The 18,964-nt window shown below is 54.2% G+C and overlaps 2 protein-coding genes across 2 annotated transcripts in view; one reads left to right on the top strand and one right to left on the bottom strand.

The window, feature by feature from the left end:
* The window catches only part of ASXL1 (additional sex combs like 1, transcriptional regulator), a 17,516-nt gene extending 11,123 nt beyond the window's left edge, over positions 1-6,393 (top strand). The window contains exons 10-11 of the mRNA XM_008634138.2: positions 237-852; positions 1,550-6,393. Coding sequence (XP_008632360.2) covers positions 237-852; positions 1,550-4,429 — 3,496 coding nt within the window. The 3' untranslated portion in view covers positions 4,430-6,393. The remainder of the gene's footprint in view (positions 1-236; positions 853-1,549) is intronic.
* Positions 6,394-8,005: 1,612 nt separating this feature from the next.
* The window catches only part of NOL4L (nucleolar protein 4 like), a 45,902-nt gene continuing 34,943 nt past the window's right edge, over positions 8,006-18,964 (bottom strand). Inside the window, exons 5-10 of the mRNA XM_008634127.2 lie at positions 17,495-17,766; positions 16,895-17,080; positions 16,625-16,816; positions 16,420-16,542; positions 15,952-16,153; positions 8,006-13,119 (exon numbers count right to left, since the gene is read on the bottom strand). Of these exons, the coding sequence (XP_008632349.1) occupies positions 12,920-13,119; positions 15,952-16,153; positions 16,420-16,542; positions 16,625-16,816; positions 16,895-17,080; positions 17,495-17,766 (1,175 nt within the window). The 3' untranslated portion in view covers positions 8,006-12,919. The remainder of the gene's footprint in view (positions 13,120-15,951; positions 16,154-16,419; positions 16,543-16,624; positions 16,817-16,894; positions 17,081-17,494; positions 17,767-18,964) is intronic.

The raw sequence follows: 18,964 nt of genomic DNA, 5'->3' as shown, positions 1-18,964 counted from the left end.
CAGAATTTTGTAGCCCATCTCTTTTGCTTCCAAGAAAAGTTGATAGTGTTTTGCATCACAAATCTTTAGGGATTTTTTCTCATTCCATGTGATAGCAATGTGGGATGTGTGGGTTCTCCCCTTGCAGGGTGAGTTAATGAGGCTTTGATGACTCTCTGCCCGTGTTGGTGCTATTCAGTAACACTGAGATTGGGGTGAGCTTTAGCTTTTAGCTGGCTTTTGTGTTTGCCTTAAAGGTTGGGCTTGACCCAGGAAGAATCCCAGGCGCAGAATTCGGTGCAGGAGGATGCTGAGAACAGGACAGAGCTGTCTGTTAAAGGAGAAGCGAGGCTGCCGCGCGGGCCGACCACGCGCCAGAGGGACGGGCGCTTCCGGAAACGCTCCCGGGCTGACCTGCGGTGCCGGGCCAGGAGGAGCCTGTACAGACTGCGGGAACCCGAGCACACGGAGGCTCCCAAAGAGCCTGCTCCCGTGGGGCCAGATCCCTCTCTTCATAAAGAGCCAAAGCCTGAGACAGACCTGAAGAAAGACGATCTGAGCAGCCCCTCGGCTGCAGGATTGAAGGCAGAGAGTAGCGAGCTGCACCTCTCTCCAGAGACTTCCAAATCAAACAGCAAATCAGAAGATCCATCATTGGCAGCTGCCAGCAGAATTCCCAGTTTGCCCCAGGAGAACTCTGCTCAGGAGTCCAAGGAGCAGAAGAGGAAAAGCTTTGAGGAGGCTGCCTCTGCATCCTTCCCCGAAAAGAAGCCCCGGCTTGAAGATCGTCAGTCCTTTCGTAACACAATTGAAAGTGTTCACCCAGAAAAGCCACAGCCTACTAAAGAGGAGCCCAAAGTCCCACCCATCCGGGTAAGAAAGAGCTTTAGATCTGCTGTGTCTCAGGGCTGCCGTGCTCAGTAGTATCAAAACATTATTAAAATGTCAGGTGTTGCCATCTTAAGTGAAGGAGTCAAAGGGTTTCATTGGTAGAGCTGGTGAAGTGCCTGTGACTGCCACAGTTTGCTGTCGTGTTTAGACAGGCAGAGAATGGGAAATCATCCCAAGGTCTTTGCACAAGAGCACAGGGTAACCTTGACTTACTCCCTTCATTTGCATTTCTGTGGATACAGAAAACACTGCCTGAAATGAGCTGACTTACTGCAAAAGACCTTGAAATTGTGTTCTTTGTCCTGTGTAGTTTCTCAGTTCCTTTCCTTGCAGACAGAATCTCAGTGTTCCTCCTGACTTTTCCCATTTTGACCAGGATACCCATTTTGGTAGCTTCAGGGCAGTCATCCTGATGTAGAGGAGACCAGTTTGATCTCTGAAGACATGAATATAAACAATTTATTTCATATTTGCCTGCAGGCTCTGGTAAAACAATATTAGTGTGAACTGAGCTTTACAGATCACAGAGCAGAGGTTGTGGGACCATGCTGCTTCTCTGCCCAAATTAGTTTCTAAGTTGGAATTTTTGTGCTAAGAATTGTGACGAGCACTTGCCAGTAAAACGCATTTCGCTGGACATGGTCAGTGTTAGAACTTACCGCATTTCCCTTTCTTTCAGATTCAACTTTCACGTATTAAACCACCCTGGGTGGTTAAAGGTCAGCCCACTTACCAGATCTGCCCCCGGATCATCCCCAGCACGGAGTCCTCCGGCCGGGGCCGCCCCGGGGCCCGGACCCTCGCAGACATTAAGGCCCGTGCTCTGCAAGCCCGAGCCCAGCGCGAAGCCGCCACCGCCGCCATTGGAGGAGGGGGCGGCCCCGGTGGGGGGAGAAGCACCGATGAAGGAGGCGGTGGAGGAGAATCCAGCGGCCGTTCCCAGCACAGGAGATCCAAGAGAGCTCATGGAAAACGTGCATCAGATCTACAGCGAGCACAACTACAGCCGTCTGTTCATCTGAGCGGTGGGAAGGCTGGCTCCGAAGAGGCTGCTGAGGAAGCCAACGTGAATTCCTGCCTCTCTTCCAGACAAGATCACTCTTCCTCAAAAAGCGAAAGGAGTGGCATTCCGGGCTGTGCCACAGGGTCAGGGGACACTCAGCCTGCTGATGGGTCACCTAGGAGGCTGTTCTGTGGTGCTCTGACTGCATCATCCTTGGACAATGCGACTCCTGAGAGGCAGGAGGCGAGTCCTGAGCAGCTCCTCCGTGACCAAAGGACCAAACTCCCATCTTGTGCTGCATCACAGGAGAGCACAAAGCTGGGATGTGTGGTTCCTGTGGTGACCAGTCTGCCATGTTCTGGGGGGCAGGGAGCTGGGGTCAGTCCCACGGGAGACAAGGGTGTGGTGGAACTTGGAGATGTTGGTGCTCCCACCATACAGCTGGATTATCCTTCTGATGTAAAGCAAAATTCCTCCAGTTGTTCTTTTCCACCAGAATTGTCATCAGGTGGCACAGAACACCATGATCCAGAGAAGGTGTCTGGTTTTAGATATAACAGCTCCAAAACATTTCTGGAAAAATGTGTTGCTGATAGTAATACCTCCAAAACGGTGACTGCTGGAGTGAAGAAAGTGATCCCTGCGGCGGGTGACACTGCACAGCTGCAGGCAGGGAAAGGCAGCGATGGCAAACTGAGCAATGAGGAACAAAATGCAGAGGCTCTAGTGCAGCCCTCCGTGCATGGTGACTGTATTTCTCAGAATAGGATTGATACCTCTGAAAAACTCCTGCAGCCAAGGCAGAGGTGCCCCAGAACTGAACCAGAAAACGCACATCAGCCCCTGGGAGAGACGCAGGAGTTGAAGAGAAGTGGAGATGAAGAAATACAGAGTACGCACAGTGAAACAACAGACACTGCTTCTGACTGGGAAGGGGACATGGCTGATGAGAATGTGGAGGTGGAGATGTGTTTCAGAAGTGTCAGCTGTAGGGAGGTGGCTGGGAAAGGCTCTTCCTGTCACAGCAGCAGTGAGAAGCGCAATGGGATTAGGTCAAAATTCTCTGTGGAGACAGAGAGTCCAGCCTGTTCTGGGGACTTGGTTGCACCCCCACCTCAGAGGTGGGGACCCCAGAAAGCCGAGCGTCCGGCCGGCTCTGCTCGGCCCATGTCCTCCATTGAGACCAACAACCCTTTGGTGATGCAGCTGCTGAAGGGGAAGCTTCCACTGGAGGAAGTTCTCCCAGTGTCTCACGTCAACATCAAGCTGGAAATTGCACAGCCAGTGCTGGAGAAACAGTCAGAAAGCCTCTCCCTGCAACTGGACAGAGGCAGCAGTCACTATTTTGGCAAAGAATCTTCTCCAGATGTAGGAATAAAGATGAGTGCCCAAAGCAGGAGTGATGATGTTCACTCACTGAGATCTTCCATAGATCCCCAGGAAAAAACGTGTGTACCAGCGGCAGCATTGCCTAGGGCAGAGGGTGCAGAGGATCAGGCTGTCCCAGAAAAACATTCCAAAGTTGGCTCGACTTTAAGTTGCCAAGACCAACTGGCAAATGTGGCAAGTGCCTCTCCAAAGCCTGAAGATGTGGACCCTCAGGAAAGAACATTTTCTTCCTGTAGCTTTGAGGAGCAGAAGGAATTGCCCAAGGTCCACCGGATGCCACAGCACAACCCATTAAAGAGTGTCATGGCAAGTAAAAGCCCAGAGAAGCTGAATGCCTCTGCAGAGCCTCGGTTTTTATCTCCAGCTGTAACTTCTCTTGGACCAAACCAGACAGGAGGTGCATTGGTCAATAAAAACTACGGTGGGGTTCAAGGCAAAAAGCTCTTTGGTTCTGGTTTTCCTTCCAACCCCAGTGTGAGGCTGCATCACTCGAGGGCTTTGGATCACGGTTCAGCCATGGGAACCTTGTCCCCCAGCAAACAGATTCCCTTGGACAAGGGCTGTGCATTGGGAGAAGGAATCCCAGCTGCTAGGGAGGAATGGACTTCAAAGCAGCACAGCAGCACCCCAGGAGGGATCAGAAATGAGAAGGGGCTGGTGTGTGGCAGCCCAGCCAAGAGTAATGCGGAGAACCGGGGGGGTGCAGCCCAGCAGCCCACAGAACTGGCCGGGCACACGCAGAGAGAGCCACTGGTCATGGACTGGCCCTTCTTTAAGTTTTCAAGGGATCCAGGAAAAGGACAGAGTCACCCTTTGGAGCCTTCGTCCATCCCCTCTCAGCTCAATATCAAGCAAGCATTTTATGGGAAGCTTTCAAAGCTGCAGCTTAATTCCACCAGCTTTAATTATTCATCCAACACTCCAGCTTTCCCCCGAGGCCTTGCTGGGAGCGTGGTGCAGCTCACCCACAAAGCGAACTTTGCTGCGAGCCGGAACACGGCCCTGGCTGTGCAGATGTTTGCTGACAGCAGCAGCGTCGACGAGATCTCGTTCCAGTGCTCGTGCAGCCTCAAAGCCATGATCATGTGCAAAGGCTGCGGCGCCTTCTGCCACGACGACTGTATAGGACCCTCTAAGCTCTGTGTATTGTGCCTTGTGGTGAGATAATAAATTATGGCCATGGGACAGGTTGTATATTCAGTGTGTGTATTTTGATAACGACTGATCCTAACGCCTGTACACAAAGTACACAAAGTACTCTCTGTTCATAATAGAAACGCTGTTACACTTTTTTTTGGTGAGGAACGTTGAGCTGCCTTCCCATGGAGATCGACAGTGCAGAGCCTGTTCCTGCTGACGGGGACACCCCGGTCTGGGTGGGCTTTGCCCCACGGGAGCCATCCTGCTGCTTCCTGCTATCGTGGAAATTCCAGCTGTGCTCTGGTACCGCGCTGAGGCCGATGCCGGGGGGAGAGGCGGTTCGCTGTGGCAATCCCTGGACCTTCTGTGGAGGAAATCCTTACATCCAAAGGAACTGGAAGATGGTGTTTGCTATTTCAGGGCTGCACAAGGTGAGGCCCTACAGTCTTCCACTCTCCCCTTTTGCCATCTCCATTCCCAGTTTGTGTGGGAAGTGCTGCTGTGCAGTGAGTGTAAGCAGAGAGCTGCCCTGCAGGGATGGTTCCGTGTGGTCTTTGGATGCTACAACAGGATGTTGGTGCCCAGGGACGTGCTCTCCAGGGTTGTGGAGCCGTGTACAGCCCACCATGTGCCACATGGAGCCCACGTGGAGGATGCAAGAAGAGGAAAAAAAATTCGGGGCAAGTGCCAAGCAAATGCCTTCTGTTGGCCTGGAGGAAGCTGTGTGGCTGGGGAACTGTTCCCGGTTGAACTGGCCCAGTGGCTGTTTCTGCCTCCTTTGGCCAACTTCCACAAACTGCTGTGGAACGCTGGAGGTTCCCTGGAGCTCAGTGGTTGGGGCAGTGAGCTCTGCACTGCAGCTCTGTGGTGAGGACCTGAAACCTCAAAGCAGCTGAGCACCTGCGAGCATCGAGCTGTGCATCTGTGTGACCATCACCTAACATTTAAAGCAGTGTTCTTTCCTTTTTTTTTTTTTTCCTTTTTTTTATACTTTCGTTCTTGGATGTATAAAGTGAATTATTTGGCTCCTGTAAGTATCCTCTCTGCATCTGTTTGATCATATATTTATATGTTGTACACAGTACTGGCCAACTGTAAATGGATGTAATGTACATAGAGCATAAAGGGGTCTCCTTTTTTTTCCCTTGGACTACCAGGCTCTACAGCAGTATTGCATTAAAGTGGTGTTAGTTATTGTCAGAGCCACTGTATTCTGTCTTGCCTGGCGTGAGGCTCACCACACTGGGGTCTGAGTTCTGACAGCCTCCCTGTGCCTGTGGTGCCCGGGTGGACTGTGCTATGCAGGCTCAAGGATGTCGAGGTGGGATTTTCTGAGCCAAGCTCACTCCCGGTTGCTCATTTAAGCTCCTGCCAGTTGTTGCTGCACCTGAGCTCCCAGGGCATGGCTGTACCTGCACTGCAGGGAGGTGAATAAACATCCGTGTGCGTCCAGAGAGGGAGAGCAAAACTGCAATTCTCTTTCTCTTTGGAGCAATTCCTAATCAAGAGTTAATTGCTTCAGTGAGGGGGAGAAGCCGCTGGTTTATTCAAGCGGGCAGTAACAAGAATTTTAGGGGGTTTATTTTCATTTTGTTTATTCTCGTCCCTTTTCCAGCTCCATCCTACCTCCCTTCACCATGCACTTTTTTTCAGCCGTGCAAGTTCCTCTTTCAGCCACAATCGTGAGGGGTGCAAGAAATTCAGTCCCTGAGATGGTTTCATCTTCAATGCATCCACCAGCCTCATCCCATGGGAATGAGAGAGCCCGGTGCAGCAGCACCCCGCCCTGGGCAGGGCTGCGGTGCCAGTGGGGGCGAGCGGAGGTGTGGAACCTGCTTACCAAAGATGGGGAGCGGAGCAGGGGGCTGCCTCTGCCTCCTGGGGGGCCACTGCAGTGTTCAGCTCGGACTGGTCTGGGGGGCAGAGCCCTCGGGGGGGCCTGCTCGTGTCTGTCCCTTGTGCTATTGGAAAAATAAACACTGTAAAATCTGCTTGTGTGGTTTCAGTCCTTTTTCTGAACTCCTCTTCCTTTCTAAGGCAATGTGGCTTTTCCTTTCCTCTCTTTTAACTGCAGCAGTTCCAGAGTTCTGCTCTGCTCACCAAGGGGAGGGGCTGTGTTGCTGCTTGGCTTTGTTAAATCTGGTTTTATGCACTTGGAGAGCACTGAAGATGGTGCAGCTCCTGCAGAGGTGCCGTGTGGCTCTTGGGGAAGGGACACCCTGAAGACTGAGAGCCACAGGGGCGTAGAGGGACAGTGCAGGAGCTCCCCACAGTCACAGGGAATCCCTGCCCTGCTGGGGTGATGCCTGTGAGAGCAGCACTGAGACTCTTCCCAGTCAGGGCAGGTCCTGCTGTTACTGCCCTCATTGTTGGATAAATGGATCTAAAAATGTTTCTCAAGAGCGTAAATGTGATACCAATTACAGTTTATTGAAGCTACTTGAAAACTCACTTTATGGCCAAGTCCTTTCTCTTTTCTAGGCAGTAAGGAAATAAGATGGATTGTGATGTTATGTGCCTGGGTTCTCACTGCGTGGACATTCTGAATGGTGAGCAGGGATCTCCTGCCTGGGGCTGTGGGAGTGCCAAGATCCGTGTGGTGACACAGTCCCCGACTTCCTGGCATTCCACAGCGCAGAACAGCAGCGATGGCCTCATACAGGGAGCCAGGGCTGGGGCAGTGGATGGTCTGGCACCAGCTTTTTGGGGAGAAAAAAGGCTTTTGTGGTTTTTGGTGGTTCATTGATGTTCTGACTCTGGCAGGCTGCACAGAGTGTAGTTAAAGATACCTGGATAATCTAAGTAAACTGAATAAGGGGAATGCAAAAAATGAGTTGTTACTTAGCCAAGCTTTAACATGCAGTAATTAATCCTTCCCTGTTTTATTGGGATGTGGGGTGATGGCATCAGGATTAGCTACCTCTGGAACAAGGGAGCTTGGGGGTCTCAAGAGTAAAACCCATTAACATCAGAATTTCACAAAGAGCAAGTACCCTTTTTTTCTTTTTTTCCCCTCTCTGTGATATTTGTGTGCCAAGTAACAGATTTTCTCTCTCCCAGCCCAGCTGCTGTTTGGCTCTGGCTCTGCCGTGCTCGGCAGGGCCATCTGCAGGCATGGGGACATCCTGAGTCAGTCCGGCCACGGGGCTGTGGAGGCCTTAGCAGGTGATGCCAACTGGTTTGCAGCTGGTGGGGCCCGGCACTGCTTCTCCCCGTGGCTTGCAGCCCCTCTTCCTTGCTCCCTTGGAAATCTGGAACCAAAGCTCAGCCCGAGGCTCGGTCATAGACCCGACGGTGTCAGGGACACAGGGACACCAGTGCTGTGCTGCCAGACATTAATGAATTCTGCGGATGCTCCATTTGGGATGTGCTGTCCCAGGTGATCGTTTACAAGCACGAACACTCAGGTGGGTCCTCCTGGCCTCGGTCCCAGCTGCAGCCGCAGCAAATCCCAGGAAGGGGCAGCCCATCCACCTGGCCAGCCGGCACCCCCACACCCCTGGGCAGCTGCGTTTCCATGGGAGCTGCAAACCCTTTGGACCCTCCGGGTCTCCGGACGGTCAAACCAGGAGATGGTATCTATACAGCGCTTGAAGAGGAACATTTATGGATGCAAAGGTTTATTATACTTAGTGAATAAAGCTGATAACGAAAAATCAGTATTTTCCATGAGGGAGAACTTCGCACAAACTTCAATGAAAACTTTTTTTTTTTTTCTTTTTTTTTCTCACAAAAACCAGACACTTCACAAAATTAATTTTGTCAAAATATAAGTTAAGCATAAAACTGGTGCCTTGCCCCCTTTGTGAGTGCTGCCACTGCTCTCTCTGGTACCCATGCTGTCTGTTACGGAATGGAAAGCACAGCTTATGTCAACAGGACTGAGAGATGTTTTGGTTTTTTTACTTCCTTTAAACACCTAAATTTAGATCCCACTCTGGTGACTGATGGCACCGACCTCTCGCACAGGGGCTGGGGCGAGGGGCAGCGCTGGGGCCAGCAGCACCCAGCGGGGCTCGACAGTGGAGGAGAAAGCCCTTTTTGTTATACAGTGTTTATTAAGTAGATTCAGTCTTATATATGATATACAGATTCAAAAGAAAAAAAAAAGGATTCCACATACTTATGAAATCAGTGCATTTAGCAAGTAATACCATGGAGATAACAGCTCGATTAACAGCTCATTGGTCTTTGTTAAGTGAGGGGACAGGGAGTTGGCCTGTGCTAATCATTCCACAAACAGAACAGAATTAAGTTGCATCACATATATAATAGACACACATTCTAAGAATTAAAATATTAAGCCACATTTACTGGAAAAATCCACAGTATATAACACAAATAACTCTTATCAAGCTCGTTGAGGAGGAAGTGCTCATCTGCTTAAGAGCCACATGAAGTTGCATAGGTGCCTATCTGCAAAAATATCATTTCCAAAGGAATCAATTGATTAAGCAATAAAGTGTCACCTTAGAAGCTGGATTAAGTGCCATACACTTTCTATCTGAGCCCTCGGGAAAGCACCAGCTTCCCAAAGAGCATCTTCTGCCTCGTTGGGAGCCTCCCGCGGGACCGCGCTCCCACCCTCCACCCCAAGCCAGCGGCCGGCTTGGGCGAGCTCACCCCTTCCCTAAAGTATTCCCAATTCTGCTCAGGAGTGCTTTCCCCCTGCTCCCTCCGCTGCTCCCCTACATCAGTTGGATCCTACAGGCAGCACCGCCTTCCCGCCCATGTGGGAGCAGGAGGAGGAGGAGGAGGAGGATGGGGAGGCAGCAGCACTGCCCAGACCTGGTGCTTCAGAGCTCCGGATCAGCTCCCGACTGGAATTGCAGCCGATCCGTGCAACTACCAGGGAAAAAGAATACAACAGCTTGTGCAAAACCCAAAATTGCTTAAAGGGTGTCTGGGTTTGGTGGGGTGTCCCTCGGGGCGGGCGCGTGTCGGTGGGTGGGTGAGGCTGTGGCTGGGTTAAGCAGACGAACTGGGTGAGGGGCAGCTTCCTCTTCAACAGCAGGTCTGGCAGAACACACGGGGTCGGGAGTTCTGTACATGTAAACAGTACACTTTCACTGAGTCCAAAATTAGGAGCAAAAATACAAAGGTTCACATTGGTCTTAGGTAGATACAGGCGAAGAACTGAGCTGTACAGCTCCGAAACAACCGAACAAAAGTTTCTAAAGCACCACTAAATTATATAAAAATCAGACCATGGACGGATTGTAGTTGGTGTCTGGTGAAATACTATGCTACCTTGTAAAAAGTTTTACAAAAAATTACAAATCAAAAGTATATTAACCCTCTGAGTTCAAAGCAGCATTTTTTTTTTCATGAACTGGTACTAAATCCGACGGCCGCTCCGGGAGTGAAGTGGCCCTTGGGATCAGGGAGGTACAAGTTACGTCTGCTCACAACCCCGGGAACGCTCTCCCATAGAGAAACAGCGTCATGGGAACCGCATGTCCAGGGCAGGATGGGTGTGTTGAAATAAAATTAAATTTTAAAAAAAAAATCTCTTTTTTCGACCAGTGATCAGCTTTTCTTAACCAAACCCAAGACCATCCAGACCATTTGCTAACCCAGCATTCTCCTTCCACCTCTCAGATATCTGGAAAGCCAGTGTATTCTGCTCCTGCTTGTTCCTTCTTGTTGAGAACACGGACTAGCAATTCCTGACCCCGTCCTGCCCAGTGAGAGCACAGGAATGTGGCTGTGAACAGTCCTGGAGCACAGGGAGCCACGGTGGAGCACGGAGCAGCTGCAGAGCACGGAGATGTCTGTGGAGCTCATGCCAAAGGAACCAGAACGCTGTGGCTCACAGAGTAAAAAAAGGAAAAAAAAAAAAAAGAAGAAAAAAGATCCCTGACAGAAATTCGGAGTCAATCCCGTTTGTTTCATAACTTGTCCCAGATGTGGCTGTCACCAGGGCTTTGGGAATCTGAGTCTGTACCATTCAGCTGCAGGCTACAAACATCAGGTGCTGGGACAGGGCGGTGGTGAGCACCCTCCTGCACAACGCGGCCTCGGTGTCCTCTACAGCAGTTTGACCACGTGTGAGAGCTCCTGAACTTCCACATGTGCCGAGACAGGTTCAGAGGTGATCGGGAATGACTTGGATAAATAAAACTTAACCCAACTGTGGCTGTTGGTGGTCTGTCCATGTGCCCCCGGGTTACCTCTGTTTCAGTACAAACTGATGGCAAACTTATGGCTAAAGGTTCCGCTGCCTCTGCCGAGGAGAGAGGCACCGGTGTGGGTGGGAGACCACGGAGAGGGAGAATCCCGGGACAGCGATTGTCTCTGCCTCTCCTGCCTGAACGGTAAGACTTTCACAAATGGCTGCAGTTACAGATTTTGTCAAAGGTTTGTTACTTCATGGTATTCACACAAAAATAAATATTTACATAAATTCCAAGTATGGGAGGATGCAGTGGACAAACCAAGCAGGCTTGTGAAGTGCTGGGGAAAATGTTAAGTCTGAGCCCTGGCTGGGGGCTGGCGTCCCCGGGGCCCCCTCCCCGTGCTCCGCTGCTGCGGGCAGGAGGGGATGGGTGTGGCCACGATGCTCCCGGTTCCAGCACCGGCTCAGGTCTAAGAGCCACCACCTCGTCTCTGCGCTGACCCCTCAGCTGCACCCCGCGGCCAGGGGCTGGGTCCCTTTTCTCCAAATGCTACGGAAAGTTTAAGGTTTGGGGAAAACAGTCAATGCAACGCTTGGTCCCTTCTGCTGTGGGGCCAGGCACATCTGGCCTCAGGAGCCAGCAGCTTTTTCTGTTCTAAGACCAGGGTAGTTTTGCTTCTCTTTCCAGTGTGTGGAGCATCATGGGGTACAGAGGGTACAGGGGAACTTCCCGGGCCTGCTCCTGGCCAGACCAAGGCTGCTCAAGCCTGTGCCACCAGCGTTGGCCCCTGGAGCAGCAGCCCCTGGCCGCTGGCTCTGAGTGGCTAAAAAATAAGATAAAAGCTGGCTCCAAACTGAGAAAGTTTCTACCTACAAAACAGCTTTACACTTATCGAATTTCTATCTCATGGTGTGGACTTCAGCCAAGTGGGGGGGCTGCGGGGGGCGGGGAGCAGCGGGACCCTCGCCGGTCTCTGCACAGCTCCAGAGCACGTTGCATTGCTGGGCTGGGCTCAGCACCCCTGGCCGGAGCGAGGTCCCTGGATTAGCAGCACTGGCAGTAGGTATTGCACTGAGCAAAACGAAGTGCATCGTTGGGGGGGTGGAAACAGGGCAGAATGGTCATCGGACTACGGTTCTTCCACACTTTGGGAACTGTGGGCTTGTTCCAGGACTGTGAGCAGGGAGGGGGAAGGATCCTGGCCCCCGGAGAGGACTTTGTCAGTTCTGCTGCTCAATGCTGCCCGTCTCTCCTGCAGAAACAGGCGGTCACCACTCCAGCTCACCTTCGGGGTGAGCCCTGGGGCCACCCTGCCTCACACACCCGTGGGGCCCGGGCGGTTCCTCTCCGGTGCTACCCCGGGGCTGGCTGCAGACGGAGCGGAGCGCACGGCCGGGCACAGCAGGACTCCAGCCGGAGGTTCCAGCCTCCTCGGCACGATCCCCATGTCTGCAACACTCACCGTCCCCCAGGACTCGCGCGGCCAGTCCTGGAAGAAGCCCACAATGGAGTGTGAGGTAGAGTACGGATGGTGACCACAAGACAGTGTTTCTCAGGTATCTCCTTCCTTTCCTCCTTCCTTCTCTTATCTGCAATGACTTTAATGAGTGCGAGGTGTCCTTCCAGCCGGAGGTCTGCTGAGCTTGCCAAGTCTCTGCGGGAGGTTCAGACCCCACTGCTGCTACGGGACCCCTTAGAACAAAGGCCTAAGCAGGACGCTTGCGCTGCTGTTCAGCTCCCAACTACGCTCACTGGAGGCTGAGCAGCCTCGATGTCAAGGGCTGGATGGCAAACTTGCTCCTTGTGGGACAAGGGCTCACCAGAGAAACAGGCAGAGCTGCCTGGAAATTAGTAGTGTAGTGATATGGAATGTGTTATTTCACAGGAATAAATTCCTTCTGATCAGACAGACAAAAAACTGGCAATCTGTACAAACTCAAAAGAATCCATTTTCAGAAAAATAAATTACTAAGGGGAGAGGAGGGTCCATTTCTCAATAAATATGTGATTCAGCTCACCTAAGACTTGGAAATTATCCGCGGATGGGAATCTAACATTTGGGTCCACAAAGGTTATTCTAAATACATCTGCAGCCCCAAACCTCCCCAGGCTCCCTTCTGCCCTTCAAAGTCCCACATCCTTCCAAGCTGCAGGGTTGGCTTCTGGTCAGCCGGAGGCACTGGTGTTGGTACGGTTCCAAAACGTGTCCTTGTGCCTGAAGTCCCAGGTGCTTGGAGTGTAAAAGAGAACAGGTCTTTTGGATCCCACCTTCTAAAACTACATGTGCCCACCGCGTGGCGGGAGGACGATGGTGGTCCTGAGCAGGACACCGCCAGGAGCCTCTTTCTAGCAGGTATAAATTGTCTTCTCGACCGAGGAGCGATGCAGACACAGGGAGTCAGTTCTGCTGTAAAATGAGGTTTTCCAGTTCGTCTGCAGAGCGGAGCAGGAAGGCCGCCGACTCCCGGTATCCGGCGATGAGCTGCCGCACGGCGCTGATCTCTGTGGGGCTGAGCTGGGCCGCCTGCATGCCCCGGCTGGTGCTGTTGGAGGGGGCTGTGCTGGAGGCCCCACCTTTCATGCTGAGATCAGTCGGACCTGCCAAGAAAAAGTGAGAGGGAAGCTCAGGCACGGCAACCTTTGCCATGCTCATCCTGTTGTGATTCCAGACCTCTGCACCACTTGGAAGATCCCCACAGTGCCCAGATAAGGTGAGGAGCTCCCGCTCCCAGACATCAGAGCAGCCACTCAGTGCCTCTGCAACAGGAACACAGGTCCAGAGGAGCCCACAGAGATGCTCCAAAGGCTGGAGCACCTCTCCTAGGGGGACAGGCTGAGGGAATTTGGGTTGTTCAGCCTGGAGAAGAGAAGCCTCTGGGGAGACTTGAGAGCCCCTTCCACCACCTAAAGGGGCTCCAAGAGAGCTGGAGAGGGACTTTGGACATTGGCATGGAGTGACAGAACAAGGGGCAACAGTTTCAACCTCACAAAGGGCAGGCTTAGATTGGATATTGGGATGAAATTCTTCCCTGTGAGGTGGTACGGCCCTGGCACAGGTTGCCCAGAGAAGATGTGGCTGCCCCATCCCTGGAAGTGTTCAAGGCCAGGTTGGAGAGGGCTTGGAGCAATCTGCTCTAGTGGAAAGTGTCCCTGCCTGTGGTAGGGGGTTGGAATGAGCTGAACTTTACAGTTCCTTCCAACCCAAACAATTCTGCGATTCTATAAAGAGGTCTCAGAGCCATCGTGACAGAAATCCCATCCTGCAGCCAGGCCCACAGCTCTGTGAAGAGAAGGTCTGCTGGGAGCTAAGCCAGCTCCTGAGGGCACCTGCCCCATCAAAATCACCTTCCAGGTTCTGGTTTCCCCTCTGCATATGGGGAGTAACATCCCACATGGGCTGTGCTTCCCTGGTTTATCTTGATGAGTGACCCCAGCAGGTAAAGGTAGGGGAAAAACCAGACCTAGCTTCATGTTGGACTAAGTAAGAGAAGCAAAACAAAGAGCGAGAACCACACAATCAACTGGAAATGAGGAGAGAAGAGCCAAGAGATGTACTAGAGATGTGACAGTAGTCAGGGAGAGAAGGCTGGTGAGGCTGCAGCCCGGAGGGAAGGAGAGAAGACACTGAACTAATCCCTGGGCTGTGAGCTGAAGTGTTGCAGGCGAATGGAGCAGTTGGTGATGCTTTGGGATGGCTGAGCTCCTGCTGGGTGGCCTGACACAGCTGTGGGACACCGAGCAAGGACCGGTGTTGTGGCTGTTTGCAAACCGGGATGGGAGAGTTCAGCTGCCCCCAAGTCCAGGTGGGTGCCACTGGTGATGGTAGCAGGGAGGGGAGCTCATCACCCCGGGAGGAATGGAAAGCATCCAAGGAAAGCAATGCTGGAGCTGCGGGAGGAGCAGCACCAGCAGAAGTGTTCCATGCCAGGAGAACCAGAGCTTCAAAGCGGGGGAGGAGGAGGAAAAGAAGGAGGAGGAGGAGAAGAAGGAGGAGGAGGCTCTCATGCGAAAGCAATTTCACTGGACAGAAAAGGCAGCAGTAAACTGAGCCTGAGCCTGTTTCCCGGCTCACCAAGGGGGAAGGAGCTGGGAGCAGGGATGTGGGCCTGACCAAGAATTGCCTGAGGTGGGGGATGGAGGGTGAAGACACTTCTGGGCAGCAAAGCCCTGCGGGCCTCTGCTCAGAGGGAGGAGAAGACGCAGCTCCTTGCAAGAGTGCTCTTCCCTCTAAAGGACTGGGCAAGAGCTTGGGAAAAAGAGACCTGCAAAACAGAGGTTTAAAAATCCCCTAGAAAGAAAGAAGGCGAGGTGCTGCTGGCTGCTGTGCACCCAGGGCCTGATTGCTCCTCCTGGGGCTGCTCAGGGACCTTCCTGCATGTTCACTGTCTCACGTGGAGGGGCCAAAGGAGGGTGCCTGGCAGTGGGGGGCCGGGTGCCTGTGCTGCTCTGGGGAGGAACCATTGCTGTGAGGATTAGGTCTCAGCAGCTGGAGGCTGGGACGGGATCTTTATTCAGGGTTAAGAAGCATTAGGAAGGGATGATAAGAGTTAATCCCAGACAGGCATCTCTCAGGCCTCCGGAAATCACATCCTTCCAAATCCTGGCTCCCGTCGGGGTGGGCTGGGGCTGGAGCCCAGAGAGAGGGCACCAGGACAGGCCACGGCAACCAGGGGATTGTGGAAGGACTGGACAAGGACTGGCAAGGGATCCAGCCCCTCCTGCCACCACTGCTGCAGGACAGAGCCAGAGGGAACACTTGGTCTCATCCTATGCCTCTTGCCCCAGGGGTGGGCAAGTCACCAGGTACCTTGGAGCCTTCCTGTGTGCCCTGCTCAGGCCCAGGACACTCTGCTCTGTTCACTTGCTCCTAACCTCAAGCTCTGCCTATGCTCTCCTTCTGCCCTTCCACCCTGCAGCATCAGTTCTGTTTTCTCAACTGTTCCCAGGCAGTCCCCAGCCCCTCAGAGCCCTCCTGAGCTGTGGCAGGAGCTGGCTGTGCCCCCCACCCTGTCCATATCCCTGAGAGCAGAACGGCTCATACCAGCAGGAGATCAGGGCAGTGATAGGCACCTGCCCCTGTTAATAATTAACAGAGAATCTGGTACATATTCTCCTTTTTTTTTAAGTGACACTCCTTCCCTCCACCAGTACCACCCAAACCGTCCTTCCAAGTGCAGTTCAACAATTAACCACCTGCTGATGATGTGAGCAGAGCCACCAGACAGAAGGGACAAGAGGGGATTTTGGAGCAGCTCTGTGCAGTGGTGGGAGAGATGCTGCCACGACTGGACTCTGTGGGAGCTGTGGGAGCAGCCCCTGCCTCCCCTCCAGCAACCAGCTCAGCTCCACAAGGGGGGATGCCAGAAGCCCCTGGGGCACTGCCCGGGCATGGCAGGGGGGGCTCCCTGTGCCCCTGGCACTGCCACTTACCGTTACTGTGGTTGCCTGTCTGGAGGGAGGCGGGGGGCTGCAGGCTGCCCCCCAAGGACCCGTAGCCACGGTAGCTGTAGTTCAGGCTTCCATTGATGTAGACCGGGTCTTGGGAGTAAGATGACGCTGGCAGTGAGTAGGAGGAGTGGGTGATGGCTGTGGAGTCTCTGGAGTGCTGCTTGTCTAGAGCGATCGGTTCGTCCTGCACAGGGGAAACACAGACTTACTCCAGCGAGGAGCCTGGCTCTCCTCTGCAGCCAGCAGGATGGACAGTGCACGGATGCCTGGTGCCCTGTGGCTGCAGTGTGGCCAGTCCAAACCAGCATTCCCATCCCCACTGGCCTGAGTCTCAGGACACACCATGGGGTTCCGTTCTGCAGCCCCTCAGACTTTTAAAAAGACTTTTGACCCCACCATAGGACACTGCCAGTTCTGTCCCTCGCCCACCTGCAACTGCCAGCACCGTACCTGGGAGGTCTGGTAGATCTCCAGCCGCATCCTCTTGGCTGCTTTCCGCGTTTCGCTCTCGCAGGCAGCAGCCAGGATGTTCTCCGCCATGGCCGAGGTCAGGTGAGGCGGCGTGGGCCTGGTCTGCAGGGACACAAGCAGAGAGGATGCTCAGGGATGTGCTGCCCTGGGTGCTGGGACAACAGGCACTGGAACAGCCACTCACCATCTCCATCCCGTTCTTCTTCATACGGCGGCAGGACTTGAGGTAGGTGCGGATGCGCTTGCGCGCCCGCTCCTGGAACTCGGGGAACTGCCGGCTGCAGGACTCGATGATGGCCTGGATCTTCTCCTTGGGCTGCTTGGAGATGGGAACCATCCGGTCCAGGTTCTCGTCCACGAAAAGGCGCACGAACATCTGCAAATGAGAAGACAGGTGGTGGAACCCTGACACGGAAGGCAGTCAGGCTCACCCTCCCCATGGAGCTCTCCTTACATTGAAGGCCTTTAGCCTCTCTGGGTCCATCCCCTCCGAGTCATTAATCTTATCGTTGTCTTCATGGTCATCGTGGTCATCATCATCTTCGTCGGCCGTGGGGGCCCTGCCGACCGTCAGGTCCTCGGGGCAGCCGCTCACCTCTGTCTTGATGGAGTCGTAGCTGCCAGAGCTGTATGGGGGGGACTGAGGGGAGACAGGGATTACCACCAGCAGCTCCTACCTCATGCACCTGCCCTTTCTCCTTGTCTCACTGCATCTGTCCCCTCTCCCAAAGGCCCCCCTGCAACCCAGGGAGATGAACCCATGGTCAGGCTCCCCTGCGTGTCACCTCCTGCCTGCTTTGGGCTGGGGGGAACATGGTGGCCTCAGTGAACCTGTGATAGCCTGATGGCCCAATGGCAGCTTTGGCTGGTTGGGGCCACGGCTCTGCCTGATCCTCTGGGAAACATTGCCTGACCCAGCAGAAATGGGCTCCTCCTCACATGGTGGCCGTGGCATAGCCGGTCAGTGGTGAGGTGAGCCCACTGCAGCGCCCAGCTCTGGGGCAACTGGGGTGTGGGGATGGCCCTGGCTCACCCAGACCATCCTGGGCCGTACCTCTGCTGTGGTCTTCACCGCGTACTTGACCCTGCTGCGCAGCCCGTCGGCACTGCAGCTGTCAGACTGGTAGGAAGGGGTGACGTGGGCAGGCGTGAGCTTGTCGCACAGGTTGATGGGCTGGTCGTCGGCGGAGGCGGTGAAGTCCATGGGGGCTGCGGTGCCATTGCCGTTCATTTCGGGGAAGGCGCTGTCGCCCTGGGTGCTGCTGGAGGTGGAGGGGTTCAGGGTGGAGGAGCCATTCCCACTGCAGCTCTCTGACGAGGAGTCATCTGCAAAGAAGGATGTGTGGTCACCCCCTTGGCACCCTACGAACCACCTTCCCAAAGCTGCTCTGGGCTCACTTGGTGGCTGAGCTGCCACTGGGAGCCAGGCTGGCACTGCTGTGCTCTGGGCTCTGGGATGAAGCAGATGGAAGTACAGATGCTGGTGTCCACGCCTGCAAGGCATTGTCAGAGGGATCCACTCCCTCATCCCTCAAAGCCCGCCAGGTGCTGCTGTGCCCCATGCCCGAGCCACCCATCCCTCTGCAGGTGACAGTCCCTGTGCCTCCACCCTCGGCCATGGTGCCTGGGCTTGAATAAGAACTTTGGAATTTGGTCCTTTTCGGTTTCTGTTTGCATTGCAGGGAGGAGAAAGGGGCACTGCCTCTCCCTGCCAGGTCCCCTGCCGTCCTCCTGGCCCAGTTTGGGGCTGGGTGCGGTGGGAAGCGACGAGTTCCAGCACTGGTGGTTCAGGGATATGCAGCTGCGCAGAGTGCTGGGCCACGGGGATGACCCATGAAGACAGGCTCACTTGGGTGGGAAAACCCTGAATCCATGGTGCTGGAAGCACCATTAGGAGCTCTGCTCACAGCTGGCACACCACCCAGCAAGGGCCCTCCTTGGCACGCTGCTGCAGGGAGGGGACAGGCTGCACGATGTCCTTCCTGCCTCACTCAAAGCCCAAGTGACCTACACCCTACATGGGCACTGCTGTTCCCGGTTTCCACACGCCCTAGAGCCATCCCTACAGCATATCCGTGGCCCTTCACCACCACACAAACAGGTCAGGGCCCTGGCAGTGGTGGTGCCATGCACACCCAGTGCACAGATCTTTCTTGGTTGCATTCACACCCCAGGCCCTGGCACCATCCCCCTGCCTGTGCCTGCTCCCACCACGGCGGCTCCCAAAGAACAGCCCAGCAGCGGCAGAGAGCCCGGCACTGCCTGCACCCACCCTGCCCGCACCTGGCCAGGGAGCCCAGCCCTGGGGCCAGGCACGACATTTCAAACTGCTCAGCCTGTTCCCTTCCCTCCCCCTCGCCGCAGTAAATCCTTTATTTCATTAGGTGCCTCCGCGAGAGGGAAAGGGCGAAGCACGTGGGAGCCGCTTCCTGCGCCAGCGTGCGCCGGGCGCTGAACAAAGAAGCTGTCGGCAGCGACGAGCAGATGGCTGTCCCCCCGCCTGGCCCGGCCCCCGCGGGACCAT

The sequence above is a fragment of the Corvus brachyrhynchos genome, unplaced genomic scaffold (genome assembly GCF_000691975.1).
Source record: "Corvus brachyrhynchos isolate BGI_N302 unplaced genomic scaffold, ASM69197v1 scaffold10, whole genome shotgun sequence".
Classification (NCBI taxonomy): domain Eukaryota; kingdom Metazoa; phylum Chordata; class Aves; order Passeriformes; family Corvidae; genus Corvus; species Corvus brachyrhynchos.
This window is presented reverse-complemented; position numbering and strand designations above follow the sequence as displayed.